The 26,434-nt window shown below is 42.9% G+C and overlaps 4 protein-coding genes across 5 annotated transcripts; 1 reads left to right on the top strand and 3 right to left on the bottom strand.

Moving 5' to 3' along the window:
• Positions 1 to 513: 513 nt before the first annotated feature.
• Positions 514 to 4,726, bottom strand: gmcl1 (germ cell-less, spermatogenesis associated). Its single transcript, XM_068752978.1, has 14 exons — positions 4,547 to 4,726; positions 4,334 to 4,453; positions 4,131 to 4,227; positions 3,935 to 4,032; positions 3,748 to 3,860; positions 3,595 to 3,660; positions 3,198 to 3,282; positions 3,010 to 3,100; positions 2,781 to 2,921; positions 2,405 to 2,474; positions 2,231 to 2,306; positions 1,996 to 2,141; positions 1,407 to 1,494; positions 514 to 1,317 (listed from the first exon to the last, which is right to left on the bottom strand). The coding sequence occupies exons 1-14, from the start codon at positions 4,724 to 4,726 to the stop codon at positions 1,177 to 1,179; spliced, it is 1,512 nt and encodes a 503-aa protein (XP_068609079.1). The 3' UTR covers positions 514 to 1,176.
• A 1,870-nt stretch (positions 4,727 to 6,596) lies between these two features.
• Positions 6,597 to 11,760, top strand: ggcx (gamma-glutamyl carboxylase). The gene is made up of 15 exons (XM_068752710.1): positions 6,597 to 6,621; positions 6,822 to 7,034; positions 7,124 to 7,282; positions 8,310 to 8,475; positions 8,560 to 8,638; positions 8,720 to 8,826; positions 8,917 to 9,080; positions 9,158 to 9,438; positions 9,780 to 9,911; positions 10,337 to 10,488; positions 10,569 to 10,738; positions 10,831 to 10,961; positions 11,041 to 11,188; positions 11,285 to 11,480; positions 11,587 to 11,760. The coding sequence occupies exons 1-15, from the start codon at positions 6,597 to 6,599 to the stop codon at positions 11,738 to 11,740; spliced, it is 2,277 nt and encodes a 758-aa protein (XP_068608811.1). The 3' UTR covers positions 11,741 to 11,760.
• Positions 11,761 to 13,421: 1,661 nt separating this feature from the next.
• Positions 13,422 to 16,532, bottom strand: snx24 (sorting nexin 24). 2 transcript variants are annotated; one of them, XM_068752711.1, is made up of 8 exons: positions 16,358 to 16,532; positions 15,323 to 15,406; positions 14,715 to 14,819; positions 14,410 to 14,504; positions 14,254 to 14,283; positions 14,003 to 14,067; positions 13,810 to 13,876; positions 13,422 to 13,547 (listed from the first exon to the last, which is right to left on the bottom strand). In XM_068752711.1, exons 1-8 carry the CDS (start codon positions 16,424 to 16,426, stop codon positions 13,517 to 13,519), a joined length of 546 nt encoding a protein of 181 aa, XP_068608812.1. In that variant the 5' UTR covers positions 16,427 to 16,532; the 3' UTR covers positions 13,422 to 13,516. The 2 variants fall into 2 exon arrangements, with proteins under 2 accessions (XP_068608812.1, XP_068608813.1); XM_068752712.1 differs by lacking the exon at positions 13,422 to 13,547 and having other exon boundaries at positions 13,650 to 13,876.
• Positions 16,533 to 16,894: 362 nt separating this feature from the next.
• On the bottom strand, positions 16,895 to 21,234 carry loxa (lysyl oxidase a). Its single transcript, XM_068752809.1, has 7 exons — positions 20,610 to 21,234; positions 20,093 to 20,201; positions 19,616 to 19,753; positions 18,096 to 18,252; positions 17,436 to 17,531; positions 17,234 to 17,349; positions 16,895 to 17,158 (listed from the first exon to the last, which is right to left on the bottom strand). Exons 1-7 carry the CDS (start codon positions 21,232 to 21,234, stop codon positions 17,152 to 17,154), a joined length of 1,248 nt encoding a protein of 415 aa, XP_068608910.1. The 3' UTR covers positions 16,895 to 17,151.
• Positions 21,235 to 26,434: the final 5,200 nt, after the last annotated feature.

Raw genomic sequence — 26,434 nt, 5'->3', positions numbered from 1 at the left:
AGGTCAATGACCCAGACGTGAGCAGATTACATGTGGAATTGAAAGGAACTCTGGATTCTTAGGCTAAATATAAATACATGTAACAGCTATGTGTTGAGTGGCAAGGTGCTCCGTTCTCGCATTGATGCTACTGGCTGCACTGTGGAGCTGGTGCCATGTGACCTTATGTTGCAACAAGCTCCATTCTGCTGTTGTGTGAGCTACGCTGACATTAGCAAACGAGATAGGTACAATTTGACGTTGCTTGTTTGTGAGCCAGCCTAGATGACATCGTTCTTCACACTGGTTTTATATTCATAGTTCTTCCTATTTCTGATCAGAGGTCAGAGGATGTTATTAAAAACCTCAGAAGTTCAAAGTCCCAATAAAAGGCAAGATCCAAAGGAGGTTTCAGCACAAAGGAAACCAGACAAACAGTAAAAATGCAGGATTTTGTCAAGAGTGATTTGCCACATTTGCAAAAGAATAATTACACAATCACTGCAGTGGTCATGTGATAGCACCATAGTCCTCATGGGTGGGCTGTTTTAATGGCTGACAAACTAAATGCATGTTTTCATTTTCCAAACCCATAAATACAAATGTAAAAAAAATAATTAAAATAATGCCAAAAACACCTTTAACTTTGACCTTAATGATACAGCAATACAAGCGAGACAGTGCACACAAGGCGGCGAACAGAGAGCAGGTGAGAAACTAACAGCAGGTATGACATTAATGCTGATTGTGAAGCAGCAGGTAGTAAAGGTGCTGCTTCAGAACTGAAGTGTTTCTACAAGTGGCGGGAGATAGAGGCACGTCTCTTCCTTTTGTCTGCGATGCTCAGAACACGCTCGGTGTATTCGGTATTGTGTTTTCTCTCTACGTGGAGTCACTCGGGTCGCTACAGCAGCACCGCTGGTTGAGTGGATGCGAGGATCCTCACACAATTCATTTATACACGGTCAGAGTGAGGAGGAGACCTGAAGCTTCCCAAAGAGCTCCAGTGAATGCTTAACCCCTCGCGGTCAATGTAAAGGACATGCATCTATATCCGCACGTGAAAAAAACAAACAAACTTAAAACATTTTTCAGTAAACATGGATTTTTACATGCCCGGTGTTAGATGTCTCAACGTCCGTGTCTCAACACCTTTGTGAAGAAGGCGGCGGCGCTTAATGGCCGCCGAGGAGGCCATCAGGACGCCGTGTGAGCGGCGCTGTCTTGTTCTGGAGAATCCGGACGGTTGTCTGAAGGAGGCGACGTATACAGGAAGTTACAGCACACGTAGAGTGGGAACGACAGCAACCGGCTATCCAGGTTCATCACCACGTACTCCTGAGTGACGGAAGGGACATTACGCACGTCTTACCCAACATTTCATACGCCGCGTCTGAGGCGCGCACATGCGCGGTTCACTCACTCACCTGGTCTTTCTCAAGAGTGAGAAGCTGGTAACCCGTTGAACGGCTACACACTAACTTTCCATGGCTGTCAAAGGAGGCGAGACGTAACCTGAAGAAATAAAAGAAGCAAATATTTGAGGGTTTTTTTTGTCACAAGTGTTAATTTTACTTGTATGTCTGTAAGGTAAACATGAAGCTATCACAAATAATTAACTATTCCTTTGAACAAGCACCAAACACGAGTTTTGAAGTTACTATTAAGACCAAAGAACGGTCGATTGAACAAATATAGCCGAGTTCAGAAACTTTTAGTTCTAAGCTTTAGAATACTATAAGCTCACGATCACTCTTTAATTTAAAAGACAGATCAAATATAGAACTATTAAAGCAGCACAGGCACAGCTGTTTCAGCTGTGATCCAAAATGCATCCTAGGCAACAGTAGTTTCTTTATGTCGTTTGACTATTACTGTGAATTTGCAACAATTCAATCAAATACTTTTTTTTCTAGATTATTTGAGTGATTTTTAAGGTCAATTTAGAAGATTCGAATCTTAATTTATTTCAAAGTCCACGATGTAATCACAGCATGTGGATAGACGTTCAAAGACCTGTATGCCAGATGTCTTCTGGGTTGCAGGCTCACAGCGCCCCCACATGGCTGACTCAAGGTATTTCTTTTGAACACGATGAAACGGTTTGTGTAGGTCACCAGGAGGTCAAAACCAAAGTTAAAGCCTGTCCACCGCCAGCAGTACTAAGGCAGAAAGGAGGAGATTATTATTTGTTTCTCCCAGTAATTAAATGAATTGTTTTGCACTGGAGCAGCAGAAATGTCTGACTCACATCTCCGTCTTTAGCCAGCTTTCTGCCACACCGCATGCTGCTCAGCTCAAACTCCTCTCTGTTAGCTTCATGGGGACTAATGAGAGACAGACACATTAAAATCATACTCGGCAGTGCACGTGGCTACAATCAACAGTCCGCTGACATCACAATAGTTCAGTCTCATGTCCTCACCCATTATCATTGTCAAACTCTGTCCGCAGCATAGCGAACCACTGGGTTTTGTACACCGATGTTAACCAATCTGGAGGTTTGAATAGAAACTATAATGTAATATCAGCCCGCAAGCACGAGATGGAAGCAAAAAAGTTGCTGCTTCGATTCTTCCAAGTTCTATTTTTAGTTATATTTACGAAAACTCAAAGCAAGTCTCCAAATCTTTACATAAGTTTTCTCCTGTAATTATAAATCTAAGAAACTATTAACAACACAAAGATTGCAAAATAATATTCATTGATATAACCAGGCTAAGAGGTTAGCGACATGGAATCCGTCGAAAACTGAATTTGTATGTGTAGTATGTATAAGTCATGTCTGAGCCAAATCCTACCTGGAGGTAAAATGTTGTCTCGCTCCAGGATCCGTGCCGATGCCAGATCATTGATTATATACTGGAGACGAACGTATTTGAACACCGAGCAAAAAGGTGCGCCCTCCTCCGTGTCCAAGAAGGGTTCTTGGTCACACAGGTCTGCAAAGTCCGGTGAAAACAGAGTCGTGAGGCGACACGTAAACAAAAAAAAAGTGAAGATATTTCAAAGGATGACTCAATCCAATACCGGTCCTGCGTTTGCAAAGCCAGGCGTCGGCATCGGCCAGCAGCTGCTTGATCGGGCCGTCCCACGACGGATTGAGCTGCAGAAACATCCACTGCAGGGAGAATTTGATGAAAATAGCAGTGAGCCACAGGTCTGATGGAACGGAGCGTCTATCTGGGAGCACGAAGGGGGGTCGTGTTTACATCTACCTTCTTCAGAGCAGTGTATACGTCCATCTCCACCTGCATGACAAACAGGTCCGAGGACTGGACGAGCTGCTCCATCACCTCCGCCCTGTAAAGTGAGGTCCATCAAAGTTTTTAATAATTATCTGGGAGCTTTACCCTCCAGCTTGACCTCCGCACTGACAATAAAAACAGACTTCCTACTTTCCTACTCAGAAAAGTCACACGATTGAACCATTTTGGTTTTCCTCTTACAGGATTGTGACAAATGTACCGCTGGTTATTCCCAGCGGAGGCCACGCCTCTTTACATATTCCTCTGCCGTAGGAGGTTTAATATACAATATTTATTTTTGAATTCACCAGACACTGATTTGGGAGGTTTCAACAAGCAGCGCTTCGTCTCTACCGAGCAAACGCACCCAAGTTCTTTCATCAAGTCAGCATTTTGATGGGTCATCAGGTTGTTCAAAAGCCACTCGAGACACCTACAGAGATTCACAGACAGCAGAAAATACACACTTAAGATATGAATTACTGCGATATGAAATCATTTTAAAGTATTTAAATCAGACTTTTTCATGACTGAGTCCAAGCCGTAGATGCTGGCACAGGCGTAATATCCACACACAGACTTCACACTGACGTTTTCCTTCATGGTCTCGCCGCACTGCAGAATCAACCCATCCTGTCGGGAACAAAATAAAGCGTTCGTAAAGCGTTCACTTTCAAATTCAGAAAATGCCTTTTGAGCGTACTGACCAGCTGTAGCATACAAGCAGCAGCAAGAATACTGACAACCCTGCTGGGCTTGATCAGCACATCATCCCGGTACAGAGATCCAAACACCACTTGAAGAGCTACAGAAAAAAATAAAGTAACGCTCTGTCAGCAGAGAACATAAACGAACACAGTCAATTGTTTCCACACTTTCCGTTTCTGTTTGAGGTAATCTCACCTTCAGTGTCGATGTTCTGGTCCGGGATCTCCAAGATGATTTCCATCATGTTTGACTCCTTCCAAGAGCCGCTGAACATGCTGGAGAAATAACCCGACTGAGGAGGAGAAAGGGGAAAAAGAAGCAACGCCATTTAATGACAGCGACACGATAAAACAATCACCGACTTCCTTTTTGCGGCCATTTTAAATCAACGTTTTTACCTGACACAGGTACACTTTGTGTAGATTCCACTCCTGTCCCAGGGCACAGATGCGAATGTCGCTGTTTTCCCCATTCAGGAACAAGGTCTGATATATATATCGGGATGTGCTTTTTAACTTCTTCCTGTTCCAAGTTTGGAAATACAAGCAGATGTAAAACAGGATAACGCTGAACTGGTCGTTCTTTTTGGACACCGCTTTTCTTAACCCGACTTGCCTGCGAGGCGTATCGAGCATGGCGTCGTCCTCTTCCTGCTCACTTTCACAGTCACACTGGGCATTCCGCTTCCTCTTCTTACAGTCACAGCCGTACTTGCGGCTGGTACTTGTGCCCACTGAGACCTCTTCTGGTCCCTGAGTGGCGGACTGGAACCTGCTACCCAGACTTCCCATTGCTACACTTTTCAAAACACATAAACAAATATGAAACACAAGCGGTCAGCTGCAAAGATCAATAAAGTAAACAGACTACGAGTTTAGACCTTTCTGGAGTCTTGATAAAGGTTGTGTAGCAGTTTCTTTTTTCTTGTCTCCTCCCAAATTTTAATCTGTTAATCTTTCAACATATTGTTTAGTCCATGAAATCTCAAAAATCTAAATGAATACAGCGCATACTTTTGGAATTTCCCTCTGGGATTAATAAAGTATTCTGATTCTGTTTCAATCAAATGAACAACTACAATTTCTTACATTCAAATTGGTGTGATCAGGCATGCTGTTTTGTCACTATTTGGAAATGGTTATCTACATGTTGAAGATTTGCAAAGAATATCGATCCTTGCCTGGGAATCAAGGATTATTATAGATTATGGCTGGAGCGAAGGAGTGTCTGGTCTTCCTCGCCCAGAACCCGGATCCGGGTTGCGGTTGAAAACGAACGAATTTTCCAAATTAACGCAAGTCAAAGCAATTTATAATGCTGGCAAAACAACGCAGACTTAAGTCAAAGATGGACGCGTGATGTTTAATGCTAATGACCCATAATGGGGCTGGGCTGAAAAGAGAAGGCTTGATATCTGCGTGGACTTCTTTAACTGAAAACCTGCTATTATCATTGTTCACCACAAAACGGTTTCATGAGCAATAAGAAGAGATAATAAATACATTAACTTACCTGGTGACTGTCACCACCTGGGCGGATGAGGAAGTCGTTTTAGGTTAATTTGGACATTTATCACAGGTCAGATGCTCAGGCTGGCAGAAAAGGAGCTAACACGAAAGCTAGCTTAGCTGCCGTTGTTTACAAACGAAAACCACGTCTGGAAACAAAAAACAGTTCTGCTTTTGAGAAGCTGATACTTCACATAAGTCTCCAGAACGCAAAACTGTCTTTGGCCGTTACAATTTTTATTAAAGTAAAATAATAGCCAGAGGTATGAGATGATGTGTAAACTTCCCAGGAAATCTGTGGCTTCTTCTTCTTCCCTGTGTTTTCAAGTAGTGTGTCCGACGATACAGTTTTTCTGCTCAATGGCCACCTACTGTTGAATCGACGAATTACAAGTCAAAAAAATGTTCTAACAAAGGTTAGATTGATGTAAATGTGGTGAATAATGAATAATTCAAAAACGATACATTAACTTCACAACTACAATTAAAAGTAATAATAAACTTCCAATAAAATAAATAAATGAATAACTGGATGACCAGCACGTAGGCCCTTGGTGAACCCTAGTGACTGGCCTGTATTTGAGTGCAAAGGGCACTTCAAAAATCAACCTCTGACAACCTTTGCTCAGACAGACTTCAATTGCAAAACTTTAAAGAGGACAAGTCACATTTAACTCTCAAAAATATAAATGTAAGATTTACAATGGTCATTTTTTTTGATCCATTTGAAAACTGATTTTATAGTCTAACATTAAAACATGTTAAAATCAATACTGAAATCAGACTTAGTGGAACAACTTCCATTTTTGTAGGACTACAAAATATAAATATCAAATTCTTGTGTAACCTGTCTTTCAGTTTTTTATTTATGAATTATTATTTCCAGTACTGTACTTAAGTCCATGAACCATCACGTGACTACCCTCTAGTGGCATCATATGGTACTTTACTTACCAACCTCACGTCGGGCAGGACAGGAAGTGACGTACAAAAACATGTTCCTTTAGTGCTATACGAGCGTGTGCGTGTGCGTGTGCCTGTGCGCAGTGACACGTAACTTCGTGACCAAGACACGCACATCTGGGGCAGAGAGAGGATTTCTTTGAACTCCTGTCTCCGAACTAAATCCGTTTAATCCTTTATATTTTACAGCATGGAGACGAGAGACGCGGCTGAAGGTGGGTTTGTTGTTAGCAGTGATGTGTTGCAGTTCGGCCAACTTTTAAGTTAGCGCAAGCTGTTGCGTTAATATTTGTCATGATTAGTGTTTAAATTAAGCAGAAATCTATTTTAATCAATGCATGTCTCCCCCTCATTTGATAAGATCTGGTGCGTCATTCCGCAATATATTTGCTTTACGCGTGCATTTCTGACCCAGTTCAACATCTAGGCGCTCTAGTGGGTAACGATGGAGAGAATCAATCTGCAAAGAAGGATACGGTTCCCAAAAAGGATGCACCTCAGACCAGAAGCAAGCTGGAAAAGGTCTTTGGCTTCAGGAAGGAAGACCTGACCTCCTGGAATAGCATGGTGGCCCTCCTGAACCGGCCCACTGACCCTGCATCTCTCGGCATTTTCCGCTGCTTGTTCGGTAAGTTGAGATGTGTGTTTTAAGCCTGAGTGCCTGAGATCGGTCCCGCGGGATATCTGTGTACGGCTTCATTCTGTCTCGTCCTGCAGGGTTTCTGATGGCTATCGACATCACACAGGAGCGGGGCCTCAGTCACCTGGACTACAAATACCTGGACGGCGCTCCTGTGTGCCGCTTCCCGCTCTTTAATTTCCTGCTGCCGCTGCAACTCGATTGGATGTATCTGGTGTATGTGGTGATGTTCCTCGGTGGGTCACGCTTTTATTTATTTAGAATTTTGAACAGGTTTGAAAGTTCCCAGCTCAGTATTTACTGACTTTACTGACAGTATTCCCCCCTCCCCCCCCCCCTTTCTTTTTGAGTCTAAACGGATGTAGTCATTTTATAGTAGGCTGTCTCTGCGGGGAGCTGTCTATGTGGTAAGGGGCACACTCCCCCCGACATGCAGTTTCCACCTTAATTCCCCCCCAAAGCCAACAAACTAATGCAGAATTTCCGCCTAATATAAAAGGCAGCATTCTCTGTAGCTTGTGTAGAAATGCTAACAGAAGAACAAAAGACAAGGTCAATAAGTAAATCAATGCTGATGGAAAACGTCATTAGATCCACGAGTCTCACACTTTACAATGTCGACACATCAGCATTGGTATCGATGCATGTTCTACTCTGATTCTCAAAACTAAGCTGCGAACATTTGTGCCGCATAGAAATGTAAACATTAGGTATTGTAGATGTGGTACTGAAGAATGTAACTGGCATATCATAAAGTATCACATCATTTTCTATTTGTATACAACATCAAATAAATGATTGAAATGAAGCAATTATCTCAGACAAAAAAATAAATGAAACACATAATTCTATGTTTATAAAATATATCATTGTGACTGAATTTTGAAGAGTTAATTGACAGTAATTATTTGTAATACCTGTATTTTAGTACCTTAGTAAAGTTATCTTTTGTTTTGAACACATTTCTTCTCAAATTGTGGGACTTTAAAAACACACAGTGATCAAAGTAAAAACTGCAACGTCTGTGTTTTCCCTGCTAATCTCAAATACAGGTCAAACTTTAGACTCCTACATTACCCACAGTGCAACGCTATTCCCCTGCGTGTTTAAAATGTCATTGTCAGGTAAATATCCATATTTGTCAGACGTCACACTTCCGGAGAATAATAAAATCTGTAAAACGAGGACAGATAATCCTGATTGCATCGCCGGCTTCATTGGGTGATCATTTAATGATCTGAGATTGTGTGTTCCTCCCTGAAGGTGCGCTGGGCATCATGCTCGGCCTTTTCTACCGGCTCTCCTGCCTCATGTTCATCTCGACGTACTGGTACGTTTTCTTTCTGGACAAAACGGCGTGGAACAATCACTCGTACCTCTACGGTCTGATTGGATTTCAGCTGGCGCTCATGGATGGCAACAGATACTGGTGAGAGGATGTGAAGATGCATCGACCGCTTGTTCGTTTGATGGCTCTCCAGAGGAGGACAGATGTGCACGTGTCTGTCTGCAGGTCCGTCGACGGAGTGCGGAGGCCTTCTATAAGAAACGCTCACGTGCCTCTTTGGAATTACACTTTGTTGAGGATACAGGTTTGTGCAACACTTTTTATTCACTGAATTTCCCCCTTTTTAATCGTTCATATATTGACGGATGTCAATGGTTTTTCCAAGATATTTATTGTGTACTTCATTGCTGGAGTTAAAAAACTGGATGCTGATTGGGTGGAGGGATACTCCATGTCATATCTGGCACACCATTGGCTGTTTGATCCTTTCAAGTAGGTATTATGCGGCACCTTATTCAACAGGTTTCCATTACGCGTCAGCGGTCCTGCTCTGATCCTGCTGTGCCACGCATGATTTTTCAGAACCATCCTTCCTGTGGAGTTGATAAACCTGCTGGTGGTGCACGGCGGGGGCCTCGTTCTGGACCTGACCGCAGGCTACCTGCTGTTTTTTGATGCCACAAGGCCTTTTGGATTTTGCTTCGTCAGCTACTTCCACTGTATGAACTCCCAACTCTTCAGCATTGGTGAGTCCTACGTCTTTGATACGCCGTCCTCTTAATTCTCTCTTTAATTTTGCGACTGACTCCTTTTTCCTCCGCAGGTATGTTTTCTTACACAATGCTGGCCACCAGTCCTCTGTTCTGTTATCCTGATTGGCCAAGAAGATTCTTCGCCCATTTCCCGGCGTTCTTCAGGACGGTCCTGCCGCTCACCTCGCCGGACCCCCAGCCCAGCCCCTCCTGTGTTTACAAGGAACGCCAGACCACCCCACCTGTTGCCAAAGCACCCAAACTGAGACTTAAGCACAAGCTGGGGGCCATTTTTACAATAGTTTACATCATCGAACAGTTCTTCATGCCTTACTCGCACTTCATCACTCGGGTACGACTGCCCGTCTCTTTCAAGACTTTTACAGGTCATTTGATGAACAAAAAGTTAGTTAATTGCTGCATAATGTTATTATGATGCTTCGTTAACAGATTCTATTCATTTTCAAGTCTAATATTAACAAAAAAAAAATGATAGAAATGAATGTTAATGTCAGAAACGGAAAAGCCAAAAATCTCTATGGGATTTTACACCACGGCAAACAGCAGCTCAGATTAAAGAAGCCCTAAACAAGTAGATACTATAACTGATGTGTTTTCATAGTCATAGTTCTTAGTACAGATTTACTAGTGACATTCTAACATGCGTTAGTCTAATGCGAAGCTTTGCTGCAGGGTTACAACAACTGGACGAATGGATTGTACGGATACTCCTGGGACATGATGGTTCATTCCCGCAGCCATCAGCATGTTAAGATCACATACAAAGATGGGAAAACCGGAGAAATCGGATATCTAAACCCCGGGGTGAGTTAAAACGAGTATACGTCCACCAACCCCACACGTCTGTTTGACTCTTACATACTAAAGATCACGTACAAGAAGTTCTCATTGATCACTCGCTCTGAGGTATCAGCACCGTCAATATTATTTATGTAATGTTATTTACAGTATGATTTAGGAATTGTTTACCTAGAAATAAGGGGAAACGTACAGCTCTGCACCAGAATAGAACGGATTTTATCCTGGACCGTCTGACGTGTTCAAAGAATAACAAGCAAACCTACGAACCCCCCAAACAAGAGTGAGAACATCTCGACCTCTAATTAAAGTTAAGGGGAGGTTAAAATAAAAAGGTGTGCAGGCTGTCATCACTATTGATGCTACTTTCTGGCTTTACTTTTTAAAATGACAACGTTTTCTATTGTAAATCCTCCGTCTGTGCCCCGAAGGTGTTCACACAAAGCCGCCGCTGGAAAGACCACGGCGATATGCTGAAGCAGTACGCCACGTGCCTCAGCCAGCTCCTGCCCAGCTATAACATCTCTGATCCCGAAATCTACTTCGACATCTGGGTGTCCATCAACGATCGCTTCCAGCAAAGGTGCCGTGCTACGAATGCGACCGCCCGATCCAATGAAAAAAATGAAGCGTTCTTAAATTGGCTTTGGATGTTTCTTGAAGGATATTCGATCCACGCGTGGACATCGTGAGAGCTCATTGGTCACCGTTCCGGCCGAACACGTGGCTGATGCCTCTGCTGGTGGATCTCTCGCCATGGAGGACCAAGTTCCAGGAGATTGAGGGCAGTTTGGACAACCAGACGGAGATCGTCTTTATCGCTGATTTTCCAGGTTACGGTCCTCTCCTTGTCGTTTTATTTTCTAACAACGCTCTGCGCTGCACGGGCTGCTTTTTCACTGCGTGACCCCGCTCCACCGTTTAGGTCTCCTGCTAGAAAACTTTGTAAGTGACGATTTGGGAAACACCAGCATCCATGTGCTGCAGGGCAAAGTGACCATTGAGGTAGTGGAGGAGAAGAAGAACTTCACTCTTCATCCGGGTGAGCAGATGAAGGTACGTCAACCCAGCGTGACACTCTACCGCACCGTTTCATCGAACAGTCACATCATTTACACGGTGCGTGTGTGTGCAGGTGCCTGCAGGGGCTTATCATAAGGTGTACACGGTGTCCGAGGACCCGTCCTGCTACATGTACGTCTACGTCAACACCACCGAGGCGTCGCTGCAGCGGAACTTCACCAGACTGTTAGAGCTCCAGGAGCGCGTTCGCAACGGGACAGGTAAGGGTAGCGTTTAATGAGTTTAAAAAATAAAAAAAAAACCCACTGAGGCAAACATAGGACACATTTTCCTGTCCTCTGATTCTCAAACCGCAGAAACCGAGCCGCTTCCTCCTGAGCTGCAGCCGCTCGTGGCTGCCGAAGACGCCGACGTCAACGCCACCGACCCGATCGTCCGGCTGTTCCTGAAGAGGCAGCGCCGCATGAAGGAGGTGAAGAAACGCAGGGAGGCGGGCGTGTCGGAGCGGCTGGAGCGCTTTGCAGTGAAGAAGTACTACACATTACGGAGGGGGTGAGTGGCGTCCTCCGACGGCAAAGTCACGCGCCGGGCTTGCTTGTATTCACACGAGACATCTGAATGCCGTGCGTCTCACGAACCCACTACGTTTCCCTTTTAGATTCTTGATGACGGCCATCGCTCTGAGGAACCTGGCGGTGGGCCTGCCTCCTCTCGAACAGCTGAAAAGAGAGGTCGCCTTCGCCGACATCAAAGCCCCCGTCGGCAACCAGGAGGAACATTTGAAAGACGATGTCGGTCATGGAGAACTTTGAAGCTGAATGGTTCACACGTTTCATTCACGTGTGTTTATTACTTCTGGACTTTCCCCGCGCAGAAATTAAAGGATCTTAATTTTCCCATTTCAGGATAGTTCCAAAATATAAATTCAGTACTTTGTTTACAAATTTGAATTCATGCAGATGGCATGTTCTATTCTATTCTATTACACTACATGTTAACAGATTCACACTGCTTTACTGAGCAAGAGGATGTTCCCAATTTGTCCATTTTTAATCGGGTCCCTATTAAAAGTGCAGTAATGCGTGAATTGGCAAAAGAAGAATTTAAAACGCTCTGACAGAAGGTCAGCATCATTTGATCAGCTAGAAGGCCATATATTAAATATGCTGGACTAATTGTAATTTATTTTCGTTTAATTGTTTTTAAACTACATACAACAAACGATGTTACTGAGTTCTGAAGAGGATAGATTTTGCAGAACACAATGGACTCTTGTGAGGAAAGAAGCTGATGTAAATGGAGCTGAATTGTTGACTTGGCAGCGTATTCTATTGAGTTTTCTAATAAAGAAATGATAAATGAAATTGTTTTAGCTGAAACAATATTTCTTTTATAAATAAGAATACATTTGACAAATAATTCTTGTGACATTTTATTTGTGTCAGTTTAAACACTTCAAGTGATGCAGCAGAACTCCAGCTGACATCATGGCACACAGATGGTCCAATGTTAGACACTATAAATAAGATTCTTCTCTATGAAATGATTCACTTTGTTATAACATCGAGTCATGATCTGATCACTCAGGATTCATTACAATATTCAGTTTATAGCTGACATGAAATGCAGCAGGGCTCACAGAAGCAGCGTTATTTTTAATCAGTTTCTGCCCAGAAAGCAACAACAAACATAATTTACACATTTACAGACATTAAGAGGAAACGATACAAAATATATTGCACAGTCAAGTCTCAGTTAACAAAGCTCTGCATCCCTTTAAGTGCTGGATGGATCGCCGCCCTGAAAAACTAGCCTCCCAAGTTGGGTGTAAAATCAGCGTGAACTCATCTAACCGATATTAGTGTTGGATACTGGCCTTGAGCAAGTGGCTGTTTTTCTTGGTGGTATATCCGGATTCTAAACATGTAAAATGAGGACTTTAACAATTTCAAAGTCAACGTGTATTACAAAACTGGAGCTATTTTTTAGAAGCGGTTCACTTTTTAATCTCTGCTGTCAGTCGTATCATCAGCACATCTTTCTTTACACTCCTCATCTCAAGGATGCATTAGACACAAGACATCAACATCCGAGAGGCATTGTGGGTAATACACGCACCGAGGCCTGTGCCCCTACTGCATCCATGTTAATGTATTATTTAAATATATCAGACAGTTCTTTAGGAGCTGCTCCCTCCCAGATCACCGCCACAAACTACTTTATTGAGCGCTTTAATCTCTCTGACAGCCGTCAGCACCACCAGAGGCAAGCCTTGTCATTGTCCCACACGTCTATCCTTCAGGTTGCTCGATTTGGCAGCTCAGAGCAATATCAAAAACCGCAGCGCTGGTGCTATAAAAAGAGAGGCGCGCCCGTTTACAGGCGCCGCACTCACGTCATCACTTCACAGTGCTGTTCACACGTTAAAAACCCTCAAATAATAGACTTCATAGACTTCAGGTCTCCCTTATGATCGGATGCCACTTGTTTCTGCTTCCAGTTGACCCTCCCTGCTTATTTCACTGATAGCTTTCTTAAGAAAGAAACTATAAGTTATTATTTTGATATATACATTTCTGAAAATAAGCTCAAATTTTATTTGATCCAATTCCTTGAAACCTGCAAAAAAAAAAAAAAAACGTTCACATTTAGTTATGATTTATTGCTGACAAATAGGATTTAAAGGCTTCCAATCCAAGGTTAATGTTAACGCGTGTGGAAGTTTCTGGGTGTTAGGTTAATGCTTTAAGTTTAGAATGTGGTGAAAGTGATTTTTAAAAAGAGTTTCATGTTGTCTTCTCGAAGTCCGCCTAAAATGATGTGAAAATATGGAGGACCTGTTCGGGGCTGAGTTTTCTCTGCTCCGACTCTGCAGCTTTACCTCGGCTGAAGATCTGGGTAGAAAACTCCGTGTATCACACCTTCGATCACGGCATTTGAAAACGTATCTGAAAGTAAGTCCATTTAAAAGATAGTATTGGTAAAAAAAAAAAGTTCAAGCCCAATTTTTTTGTATACTTCACTTTAATGCTATTTGAATGTGTTTACGTTGCACATAAGCAGTTTGAACTCACCGTGCGCGGACGGCAGCAGGTACGGGTCCCTCAGGAACAGCAAGCCTGGCTGGTGTGAAAGTTTACTGAGGAGAAGTCAGGAGATTTGTTCATTTACATGCTGCAAATAAACTAACGGGATGAAGGTCGCTGACATGCGGGGTGAACTTTAGGTTCAGAACAAACAGTGACGCAAAGCAAACAATTCAAAGGATTACTTCATCAAGTGGTTTTTTTTAGAACAGCCAACAGGAGGATGCCAAATGTCTCACCTTGATTCCATCGATTCCGGATCGAATGGCCTTAAAAGGAAAAATAAAAGCTAAGCCACATACCCTTTAAGAGACTTAGAAAGAAGGATTTAAAATAAACACAAACAGTACAAAAGGGAATTTTCTTTCATGTAAAACCTCCAGATTTCAACTCACCCACAGCATTCGATTTTTGGCACAGAAGGAAAATGGCGGATATTCAGGAAATCCAGGAATATCTTTGGGAGAACTCCATTTTCCATAATTATAGTCTGAAACAAGCAGACAAAACAAAAGCATAATTACAATGTGCACGCGAAGCACTGGTAAACAACCAACGTGACCCCATGACCCGTCCCTGGTAAATGCTTTGCACAGTACTTTAAACATTTAATTTAGGTTAGACGACATTCCTCTGTGGGGAAAGAAAGCAGGGCAATGAGTTCATGGGCGTAAAGAAGCGTTTTTCTTCTGAGGATTACCTGCAGGTAGAGCTCCAAACCCTGCCTCCTCTGCTCCAGGACTCTGGGAACCCAGTTCCTGACGTGCTTAGAAGGAATCTCAGGAGGCTTCAGGCTTTTTTTTAGCTGAAGGGATTTAAAATGTACACGGCAGATGAGTTAAGGAGAGCAAAGATGTCTCTACAGCTCTGCTGGATTGTCACAAAAATCACATGGATGGTGAAGAATTTCATCCTTTTTTTTTTTATTGTAACCCACTGGCAAACAATAATCCTTTTGTTAGAGGTGTTTTAAATTTACCACAATGCCGCTGTAACATCTGACACTACCGGTGGCTCTGGAGGAAAAGTCAGGGGTTCATATAAAAATACTACAACAAATCATTGTGCTTTATCCTCAGCTGAATTATATCTTGTATTTTTTTTTTGCCTCCTTTTGTTCCACAAATATGGCTTTGTTAATTTTAGATTCAGATTTCTAAATTGTCGAACTGATTAACTGGCTAATTATACGAAAAGGTTTTCATTAATGCCGAGCTGGTGAGCAAGGAGAACCTTGTCGAATCTCAACATGAAGTGAATCGTGGTGAACTTGGGGGGGGGGGGGGGGACACACACACTGAAGCTCACCATCTTGTGCAATGCATGGAATTCACGGTAGCGTTTCTCAACAGTGTGTTGTCTTCCATTCATCAGCACTTCAATATTGAAAACCTGAAGGAAAGCAACACGTTACTACGAACCCAGGAAGTGTGAATTCTGAGGAAATGGTTTATCTCTTCGCGCCATCGGCCACGTCGTGTATCTCCCCAGTGCAGTCGGTGTGTGTGTGTGTGTGTGTGAGCAGCCCGTTTGAGTCTACGTCAGCGAGTTGCCAACAGGAAGCATCTGTCGCCGTTACTGTTGACGTCTCTACAGACTCCTCTCACCGGACTACAGATTGCTGCATCATGTAATGCGAAGGAACTCCACAATTAATGTGGGCAGCGCTGCTAATGCAAATAAGGACAGGCTTTGAAAACGGCTGTCAGTGTGTCCTAAGATGGAGAGAAAAGACGAGAGAACGATCAGAAAATGCTGCAACAGCTCTGAGAGTCAAAGCAATTTACATGCAGACTCGACTCCGAGCGATCAGTTTCTGTCATAATACATTTATTAAATGAAATGAAGCGTCTGCCTGCTTTGAACTGGAGCCATGGAAATAATCAGACATAGATATTTAGGGGCTTAAGTCAGCTTTGGAATGCGTTATGGGAGATGTAGTGTTTCTCTGACTGATCTATATAGCTGACACAAGATATACGAGTTTAAAAGCCACTTTAACTGTTAATTTGAGGGTTCTAAATAATTGTAAAGTTGTGTGTCCATGTCAAACACTGGGGGACACCGTGACCTTGTGGACGGGAAGGATTTGATTAATGTCCAGCGTCTTTGATCAGATTGATTGTCTCTAAACACGCTGTAGTCTGTGATTACCCGAGTCGACCACGTATATTAACGGGCATACAAAAGGGTCATTTCTGGTCTTACGACAGCGAATTAGCGAACAAATACAGGACAATAGTCCCATTTAAAATGTTATATTCAACGCTGCATGTCATGGATGAAACATTTTAAGGGCACGGAGACAGAAACCTGAGCTGGAAGGACAGACAGGCAGCTTACCGTGTATCCTTTCTCCGTCAAGTTGTTTTCTGATCGAAACGACGGAATCGATACTCGGACTGAATGCATGTTGACTTTAACATAAACACTTGTCCCTAATATTCGATCACACACACACAAACACACACACACACACACTCCGTCACACACACTGCTGGTGCTTGAGTTACTCTCGTTTCTCTGGTAGCCGGAAGAAAACAATCAAACAAAAGGGGCATAGTGGCGGTGCTGCCCCCTGGCGGAGTGGAGGAGCAGAAGACGCGCCATTTTTTTATTTTAATTGAATACAGTTTTGAACGCGACATAACCGAGTCTCACAGTGTAAAATACGAAATATTGTTAGCAGATAAATCAATAAATATATGCCAATGTATAATTCGACAAGTTTTTTTTCGCTGTGTTGTTTGCTTGAATGAGGTCTAAGCTTTTAATAAATATTTCATGAAAGAGAATTCTCTCTTAAATCTCTAAATCTCAAAATAAGATAATTTGCTCACTCATAATAAATGAATAAAGGAAGCCGCAAAGTTTCATGGATTTTATTCTGTAACAAGTTGAAAGGTTGCATGAAATACTAGTATAAACACAAAATAATGTAATAATAAGTAGAGAGAAAAAGTAAAAGTAAACACAAGCAAAATTCACTGTCGTCTGGCACTATAATGTTACACAACTACTACTTTTTCATTGGCATTATTTTAAATTACAAACATCAATAACAATTATTATTTTATTTTTTTTATCTTTCACCTTTATTGCCATTTACAGAACATGCTGTCAATGATCGTCATCTCTTAATACCTGAAAGAGAAGCAAGAAAAAACCCAAATCAGAACAACATATGGATGCGAGGCGGACCTGAGAAATGCTACTCACCCTGACATGTGGCATCCCGACACGTAGGCATAGTTGCCTGTGTAGCGAACATCACAGCGCACAACGTTGTTGCCGTAGTCGCTTTCTGGGACGTGATAATTCGGGTTCACGCTGACCTGTAGAGATCAACAAAATAAGAGAAAAAAAAAATCAATAAACAAGCAAAACCCAATCGATGGTCATGTGGGATTTCTGACAAAACCTTGAGGATGTAGTTTCCAGGTTTCACATCTGTGATGTCGATCCACTGGCAGTCGATGTCAGCATTGTAGGTATCATAACATCCCGGACTCAGGCCCTGCAGAGTGGACAGCAATCATATGAAGCGTTCACTTCAGCAGTTAAAGACGGTGGGCATTTAGAGCAGCAGCGTAGAATGTAGAGCAAGAATAAAAAACTTATAAGAGGAACACGTCATTGCTTTAGTTTCACAGTCCTTGTGATATTTAGTACTTTGAAAGGTGACAAGAATATGTGTGTAAATTGTGTATTAGTATGTCATTGTGATCATTTTCAAAAATTGTATCCTGAAATAAAAACAATAAAGGCATGACGTAATGTATTCAACATGAACTGCAGAAATAGGACAACCCCCATGTCTGTAAGCTAGTTAGATCCAAAATCCACTACACTACACACTTGCTGTCCCTTCAGGTTTGTTTTAGGGCTCCGCTATCTACAAATCTTAGAAAAACGTCCTGCATGGCACTTAAATTCTTGTTGTTTTGCCATATTGAGTGAACCACATCAGGCACAACTTGCCATGTGATCCATTATTAATAAACTGTATTGATGAGAGCCGCTTAAAAAGGAGCAACAACAGCATTTCAGCGGTTGTCTTGGCAGCAGGATCCTTTGATACCTGCGTATGTGTGGTGCAGGCAAATCGCCTGTAGTAGCCATAGTCACAGGAAGTGTCCTCCAGGCAGAAGCTGGCCTTGTGGCCCTCGGCCATGGAGTGATGCGTGCTGGCGTCCAGCAGCTCGTAGTGACTGAACTCGTCCATGCTGTGGAAATGCCTGTCGAGAAGGATATTCATTTTTAGAAAGGTAGGATATGCAGCCAGAAACTTACCATGATGATGGTGATCTGGATTGTCCTCATCATCATCATCATCATCATCATCATTATCATCTGTTTTTTCTTTTTTTTTTTTAAAGGATTCTTGACCATTGATTGCATCGGGCCGATAACCTTCAAACTTTATAGACAATGTTTAAAAAAAAAAAAAAAATTACACAATGACATCACAATAAGACTTTAAAACATAGTCTGATCTGGAGCAGCATAATATTCTCTACCTGGTGAGAATATTCAGTTTTATAGGATTCCTGGACACCTTTATTGACTAAATATACAAACTAATATTAATACCTATGCGATTCCAATCTCTCGCGATAGTTAGTTGACATGAATTAATTATACTATGAGGGTCAAACTATCCTGGGATTGTTGCATTTAATTGCGGTGATGTAATGGGAAGCTGAGCAGCCTTGGTCGAGCTTGGTGCTGCAGTCAGTCTGACTCTGCTTTCACTCCGTTATCTTTAGGACAGAGTTTGTTTAGTGGACTGTAACATTAGTTTACGTCTAAAACACTGACAGAGTCCACAGTCTACATCAGCGCTTTACTGGATTCTTGTCAAAATATGCTGTATCTTGGGGATTTGAGCAGCGGAGTTGATTCAAAACAACCACGGGGCTGAGCTACGTTCTGTAGATTCACGGAAGACTAGATGATTTTCCATCTGGCCAATAAAGGAACAAAATAGCAGCGGTTTCCCTTTTTGACTTGTCCTTTCCAACAACCTTATTTTACGATGTCTGACTCTGCAGTTGTCAATTAATTAAATCCAAAGGTCGCATGAAGTTCATTCACATCTTCTTTTGAAAGCCAAAATGTTGGTTTAAAAAAAAAATTATGCACTGATTGAAATTTTTTTTTAATAAAAAATAAGCATTCATAGCCTAAAGAAGCAAATAGAACATATTTAAATCCTATCAAACTTGTTGCTAAGCAATAAAACAGACTTCAAAGAATAAAAAACAATCACGAGTGTGATTGGACAGGGGGTGCCGTTACACACCCACAGACAGGAAAAGACAGCGTGACAAAAAATAAAAATATATTATTTTTAAATTTCAAATGTTCAAAACAACCCAGATTTAAATTTGGAGCCAAGGGGTCTGAAGAAAAAGCGTCTCCATTCCAAGTGAAAAAAGGAAAAGCTCTTGTTATATTTTATTCAGACAAGCCCCATAAAAACATCCAAGTCCACATTCGGACACCTGGATTCATGCATGACTGTAATTAATGAGGAAGAAATGTTGCAGGAGAACAAGTCAAGAGGCTTTGGTCCCGCTGAGGTGAGATTATACTCACTGGTGACAGCTGTGCCACTCCCAAGAGTAGCGTGGCCTGCTGGGGAGGAAGTCCGCAGTGCCCTGGTTCTTGACCCTCTGGGGGAACCTCAGCAGCATGCGGGTATCATAGTCTCTTACGTCGCCTCTATAGGCCGAGCTGCAGGAACAATCCAAAGGAAGAAGAAAGAAAAAAAAAAAAAGCATAGACAGTATCTGGACATGATTACTGAGATTGTTTTTCCTGCAAGCCCTTCCCCTGAGCAGATTTCCAGCGTCTGAGTAAGGGCAGCCAATGAATAATTGGTGGGTGGAAAAATAGTTTCAAGGCACGTGGTGGTTTGGGTTGGTTTTCGATAATGTGTTTACCATCCACGCTTTCTCCCCGCAGACAAGCTCTGATTAAATTACAGACATCAGTGGCAGCACTTGGTTCCACTTGGCAGTCCTCACCCACAAGCACGTTAGCCTGGTTCAGAGTTCTCAGACTGAGGTCTACCTTGACAAACAGTTTTCCTCAGCTGCACATCTCAGATTGTACATCGGGACTCTTTGGGCGTAAGCAGAGGCTTGGATGTAGTACGGGTCCGGTACGAGGTCAGGCAGGCCTAAAACACAGAACGATAGCGGAAATGGAAATGTGGCAGGTTTACCTTGACCAGGGGTGGGCAAACTTTTTGACTCGCGGGCCACAATATGAAAGAGGGGCCGGGTCAGGAACAGATGGATGGAGTATTTGTGTGAGCTAATATAAATGACATGCACAACCCATTACATGAAAGGATTTGGCCTTTTACAGGTAGCATTACAGGGAAAAGGTCAAATGAATCAGGTTTAATTCTAGTAACATTTAATTTAATGATATAATTTGGACAAGTTCAGCGGGCCAAATTAAATAGCCCAACGGGCAGTATATGGCCCCCGGGCCTGGGTTTGCCCATGCCTGACCAAGTCAAGTCAAGGTAAACAAATAAATGAACATATAACATTGGATGACTTCTAACACACTTCCCTACCGTACTGGTGATTCCTTGTGCCATATCCGGGTCTGGATCTCCGCCTCGGCCGCTCGTAGACGTCATAGTAGTTATAATACGGATTGTCGCTGTCGGATGACTTGTATGGGTCGTAGGGATCGTCTCCGACCATCATGTCTTCTCTCCCGATCAAAGGGGGACTGGCAGTCACCTTTTCCTGGGTCTCATTGGCAGTGCTGTTCCGGCGCGTCCCGGTGCGCTCAGCGAGACGCGCACGGAGGAGCCTCTGGAGAGGAGGAGGGAGACCACCGGGTCTCCGTGGATTGGACTCACGGCGACTCTGCTGCGGCTCCGCCACCGGCGGACTCGAATTGTCCGGCTGTCCCACGTCCGCATCCCGAATGATGGTGAGAGGTCGCGCCTGCACTTGCTCCGCCGGCGCGCCCCTGCGCCTCGGTGGCTGATATTGCGCGCCTTGGCTTAAAATGCTAAAAGTCTTGCCGTTGTGTGACCACCGTAACGTCTGCCGGAGAGCCGGTCCCCGGTTGTCGCCTTGCTGGTGGGTCCCCGGATTCCTCTGGGACCGGGACGTTTGGATGATGAAAACAAAAAAGTAGATGCACACAAATGCGTAAAATGGCGTGCCAAATACGCGCAATCCCATTATAAAATCAAATCAAGGGCGTTTTTTTTTGTTTTTTTTACTTGACTGAGCGGATATTTGCGAATATTGTCAACTGTTTTTAACTTAAATGTCCTTCATTTCAACTGGAGGATGGCCGGTGAGCGGACGCAGCCCGCACATGCACCCAGTGGGAAGATGAGGAGGAGGAGTTCGGCACTCGGAGTCTCTGAATCTATTCCACACAAGTCTGCTGGAACGGCTCACATAACCTCTGGATGGATGTGTGACGTCAGAGCATGCCCAACCAGCCTACCCATTCTGGTCTGTGTGAAATAAGGTTCTTCTCTTTAGTTCATAGGTGGAAACAGATGCACATCTTGAGTCAAGACTCTGACGTGAAAGCAAATTCTAAATCTTGTGTAAATTCAGCTTAAAGTTATGACTTCTGATGAGCGCCCCCTGTCTGGAAACTATCTTATATCTTTCTTTCTCTGCTAGATCAACAAAAAGTCATGCTCAAGACATTTCCCCTGACTGTTGGATGAACTCCAAACCAAATAGCAACACACTCGGCCAGAAGCCTCTACAGTGCTCAACTTTCTCATAGGAGGATCTTAGAATCTTTTTGCACCATTTCATTTTTGTCTAGGTTGCCATCGCCCACAGATCCCCCGTCTCTGCTTTGCTGCTGGTGAAAGCCTCCTCCTGTATCTCACAGCAATCTTCTATAAGATCAGTCTGTGTCGATATTCGATGCATCTAATACTGTGTTTGGAAACACCTCCTCTCCTGATCAACCATCATTCGCCCTGCTGTTTAGCGCTAAAGGTGTAACACGCGGTTTTGATTCTCTTGTGTTTACTGGACCAGGAAATTCTTCTAACATTTACACAAGAGAGCTGCTGCCACTGTGCAGCAAGTTATCACAAGGATTGATCCGTTTCACAAGTCAGTGAGGCTTCAGAGAAAAACAGAGCGAATGTGAAGAGTCTTTTTTTTTTGTTTGTTTATTTGACTGATTGAGTTGTTAATTTAAAACCAATAACTAAAGCAACAAATAAAACGCAGGTTTCGATTCAAAACGGAGCTGAAAGGGAGGGTAAATTATTTTAGGAAACAATGCATGATGGGTGAATCACAAAATGAATTGCAGGGTTGTATATATATATAAATGATCCTCTGTAATCTAATAACAGATCAATAATTCAGTGTCCCCTGTCCTCACACTAGGGGGCAGATTACTGAAATGAATATAGAAAGTCATTTTCTTCCCAGTAACTGTGGAATATGGAAGACAGAGATTACTGGCTTTAGACAAACTTTCTGCTCTTGTGTCATTATTTGACCTTTTCTCAACATGCCAATAACAAGCTACTGGAAAAATACTGAACGTATAGCTGCTGGTGACAACCGTAGAAGTACTCAACAGTCCAGAGGCGCCGTCATACCTAACAATGGTTTCTCCCTTCAGCCCTATAGGGCCAAAAACATGGAGAGAATTTTTTATTTTTTAATTAAATGTTTGAAATCTGTAGCCAATTATCGGAACTATTAGCAGGACAGAGCCTCATGTCATCATTTTAAGGCCCATTCATTCCCCGCGTTGTGTTCGTTTTCAGAGTGTTAACGGCTCTGGATGAGGAGGACGAATTAGACCAATGTCGCTGCAAAGTCTCAACGTACGGTACCTAAACGCCTCCCAGAACACAGATCAATGCTTCTATTATCTGCGTCAGGCAACACACGTCTCTGTGCTGAGCTCACACTAAATGGGAGGCGCGTTTTAAGAGTGGTGCAATTACACAAAAGGTCACTGCAAAGCATGGCCAGGTTCAAACAAATTACATAAATATGTGAAATTTGAGTTAGAAGAAAAACCAAGCAGGGCCTCATTCATAAATCATCACTCCATAACCAGAGCAGTGGCTTTAAAACTACACAGGGTGCCAAGGCCATTCGGTATTAATGGAAAATACTTCAAATCAGGAAAATTAAAAACACATTCCCCCCAAAAAACCCTGAACCAGTTGCATTTTTCTTGGATAACAGAGAGCACATGTCATCGCTCAACAATGTGAGGTTACGTCTCAGCCTTTGTAGGATGCCACGGCGAATCAGATAAGGTTGGGAAGTAAGCGCGCTTAAGTCCTCCCTATACGGCCTTACATGCGATGAAGAGCTAAAGATAAACGGGGAATGCTTGATGCGAAAAGAGGATCATGAATCCGGTGGAGCAGCAGTCTCTAGATGAACTAAAAGATGCATTTCAAGCAAGAATAATCCGTTTCTGAGGAGTCCAAACAGCAAACAAGAGAATAAGTGATTTTCAAGGCATATGAAAATCTTTCCAAACTGGATCACAGCGATGGATCTGGCTGCTCCTGGTGTTTCCTGTTTTGTCCACCGTAGTTGCAGGAGAAAACAGCTGTAGATGCATTTCTACAAAAAAAACCCTGACTTCTTGCTATGAGGATTGCAAATGCACGCTCCTGTGATTCTGCATACCAACAGTTCCTCCAGAGAGTGAAAAGCCAGACAAAGAGCCAGCTGTACTGGGTCACTTATTGTTCACTTGTATTTCACTGAACTTTCTCCAGTTCTGAGTACTTTCCTCCTCCGCGAGGGCAGCAGAGTGTTCCCTCGCACATCTGTAAGAAATTAGCCCAGTTCTTTTGTCCACGTTGCTGGAATCCGGCCCCATTCCTGACTTTTTTCGGGCACCTGATTTAGCTTAAAGAAATGAAATAGATCCACTGTCTGATTTGCAGAAAATAGATGGGAAATACTGACAGAGCCTCTTGCGTGAGCGTCGTCATTCTCCATCCTTTCATAACGATAAATTATAGAATTCATTCTGTAATTAAAAGCCACTTTGCTTTCCCAATTGGATTTTAAAACACACTCTTAAAATCTAAATTGTCAAACGTGAAAATAAATACTTGCTAATTTCAAATTATAATTAAGATCTCATCCCTCGCACCCACTTAAGCAGGGGAGTTCTATCTCCTAACACCAGTTTGTCACTTTTAAAACCTTTCCCACTCTTAGATTTCCAGTATTTAATTTCATTTTAGTCAGAGGCCTCCCCTCCACCCACTACTTGAGCTCTGCCGATTTAAGTTCGGCTCAGCTCAGACCTCAAAAGCAGAAATAGACAATAAAGATATTTTCTCCTCTTTCATAAATACTGGGTTTCCATTTTTCTTGGATTGCCACACACACACACACACACACACACAGTCTGGTGGACTACGTGGCACTCTGCACATACACTATACAGAGTCCAACCAGGAGGAGGAGCGCTTCATCAAGAAAAACCCCAGAGAGAAACACTGATTGATGAAGACGTCCCTTTAATTTTCACTCCCACTATTTCCTCTCGTCCCACCACCACATAGATTCACGGGAAAACAATCTAGGTCTGTCCAGCTAATCCTAATCTCAAATGTGTAATCTCAAAATAGAAAAAGAAAAAGTGTTTTAGTCGTAGCAGAGGTTACAGTGGAAACAAGCAGTGAATCACATTATCACCATGTAAAGAAGAGGTTTGAAGTGTTAAAAGGAATTACTGGAAAGTACAGCCCATTAAACGATGGGTCCAAATCTTAGCGTAGCACAAAGCCTGGAAGCAGAGGGGGACATCGAGCCCGCTCCTCAGAGCAGCACCCCTAATGTCTTTCTATGTCCTTACTCCAGCTCTTCCTTGTCCATGCCCAGTAACTTCCTGAAGTCTCAGTCGATAAATAGTCCAGCATATACACCCTGTAAAAATGACTCACATTATACTTGTGTGATTTTTGTTTAGTCGCGGGCCTGAGGAAAGCAGGTTGCGTTACCATTGGTTACCGCCGGGCTAGCTGTTTCCACTGTTAGTGGAAGATATCCGGACAGAGTCGTATTTATTATTTGTCTCATCTTTCTAAAAGTGTCCCATTTTGTTTTAAAGGCGGAAGCTAAACGATTGATGCTGTTTCAATCTCAGGTCTGAGCCTTTTGTTCTATATTTGTTTAATTCATGTCTACTTCCTGTCTGGAAGTAGAGGAGGTAGCGGGTGTTTGCTGGAGAATGTCCATTAAATTGACCATATTAGTATTATAACTTGTCCAACCTTCCCCCGTACTCAGTTCCTGGTGGGCTGGTTGGAACCTCCAGTGACCTTTAATAACTGTAGTATGGTTAAAATGGGAAGCAAGTTCGTTACTAAGGAAACTGCCCTTTTATATCCTGTGAATAGAGTTCAATCATTTCAGGGTTTAACTCAGTGACAGTTTTTGGTTTATTTAGAAGTTTCCAAGTTCGTGTTGGTTTATGATAGAGAAATACTAATCAAAGAAATAAGATGTGTGTATGTTGTATGGGAAATGCAGCCCAATTATCAATCAGCAGATTGTTCGACTATTTCGCTTAAAAGAGAAAAATGGCTCCATCGAGAGGAGGCAGAAAGTACTACATCGTTTTATTTGATTAATTAGATAATTGCTCCATTGAGACTGTCAATACAATTATTGAAATCAAAATATTTTGTTACGTTTAATGTCCACCTGAAAGACATAATATTCTGTGATGTGGACTTGTAGGAAAAGCTTGAAGACAGGTTCAGTGTCTTGCCCAAGGACAGTTTGACATGTGGACAGTCAGACCTGGGATTCAAACCCCTGATCTTCTGAGCCACTCTACCACCTGAGCCCCAGCCGCCCCAGAGTGTGAATTACTGAAAACTCATGTCTTCATCAGAAGAGGTTTTTTTATTGCACGAAGCACACAATCAAATCAAACGTCTGTTCATTTTACGAAAAGATTAACCAAACTCCCCGTGTGGCCCAGGGCCTCCACAAAGAAAATAATCAATGTTAAAGATATTGCATAAGATTATTGTAACGTGATTGCCATTGCAGAGAGAGCCCAAAGCTGCAGGCAGGGTGTTCCGGTCAAGCAGCAAAGACCAGATCACCTGAGAAGAAGCTTTTGGGGGCTGAGACCGGCGACCCCCTCGGTGGACTGAAGCGATAGACGCCGGGGGGTGACGCACGCAGACACCCCCCCCCGTGGCGGCGCTGTAATGGCCTTGTTGGTTGAAGATGACCTGATGGAAATGAATTATGCTCTCTGAGGACGCATTGTGCTCGCCCAGGCTGACAGAAAAGGCAGATTGTAGCTGTGAGGAGTTCATAAATGCTGGTGGTCCAGGAGGGCCTGGCTGTCCCTGGCGGGGGGGGGGGGGGGTCCCCCGGGGGGGTC

The sequence above is a fragment of the Brachionichthys hirsutus genome, chromosome 19 (assembly GCF_040956055.1).
Source record: "Brachionichthys hirsutus isolate HB-005 chromosome 19, CSIRO-AGI_Bhir_v1, whole genome shotgun sequence".
Taxonomy (NCBI): Eukaryota; Metazoa; Chordata; class Actinopteri; order Lophiiformes; family Brachionichthyidae; genus Brachionichthys; species Brachionichthys hirsutus.
The sequence above is the reverse complement of the archived record's forward strand: the minus strand, read 5'-3'. Positions and strand labels throughout refer to the sequence as shown.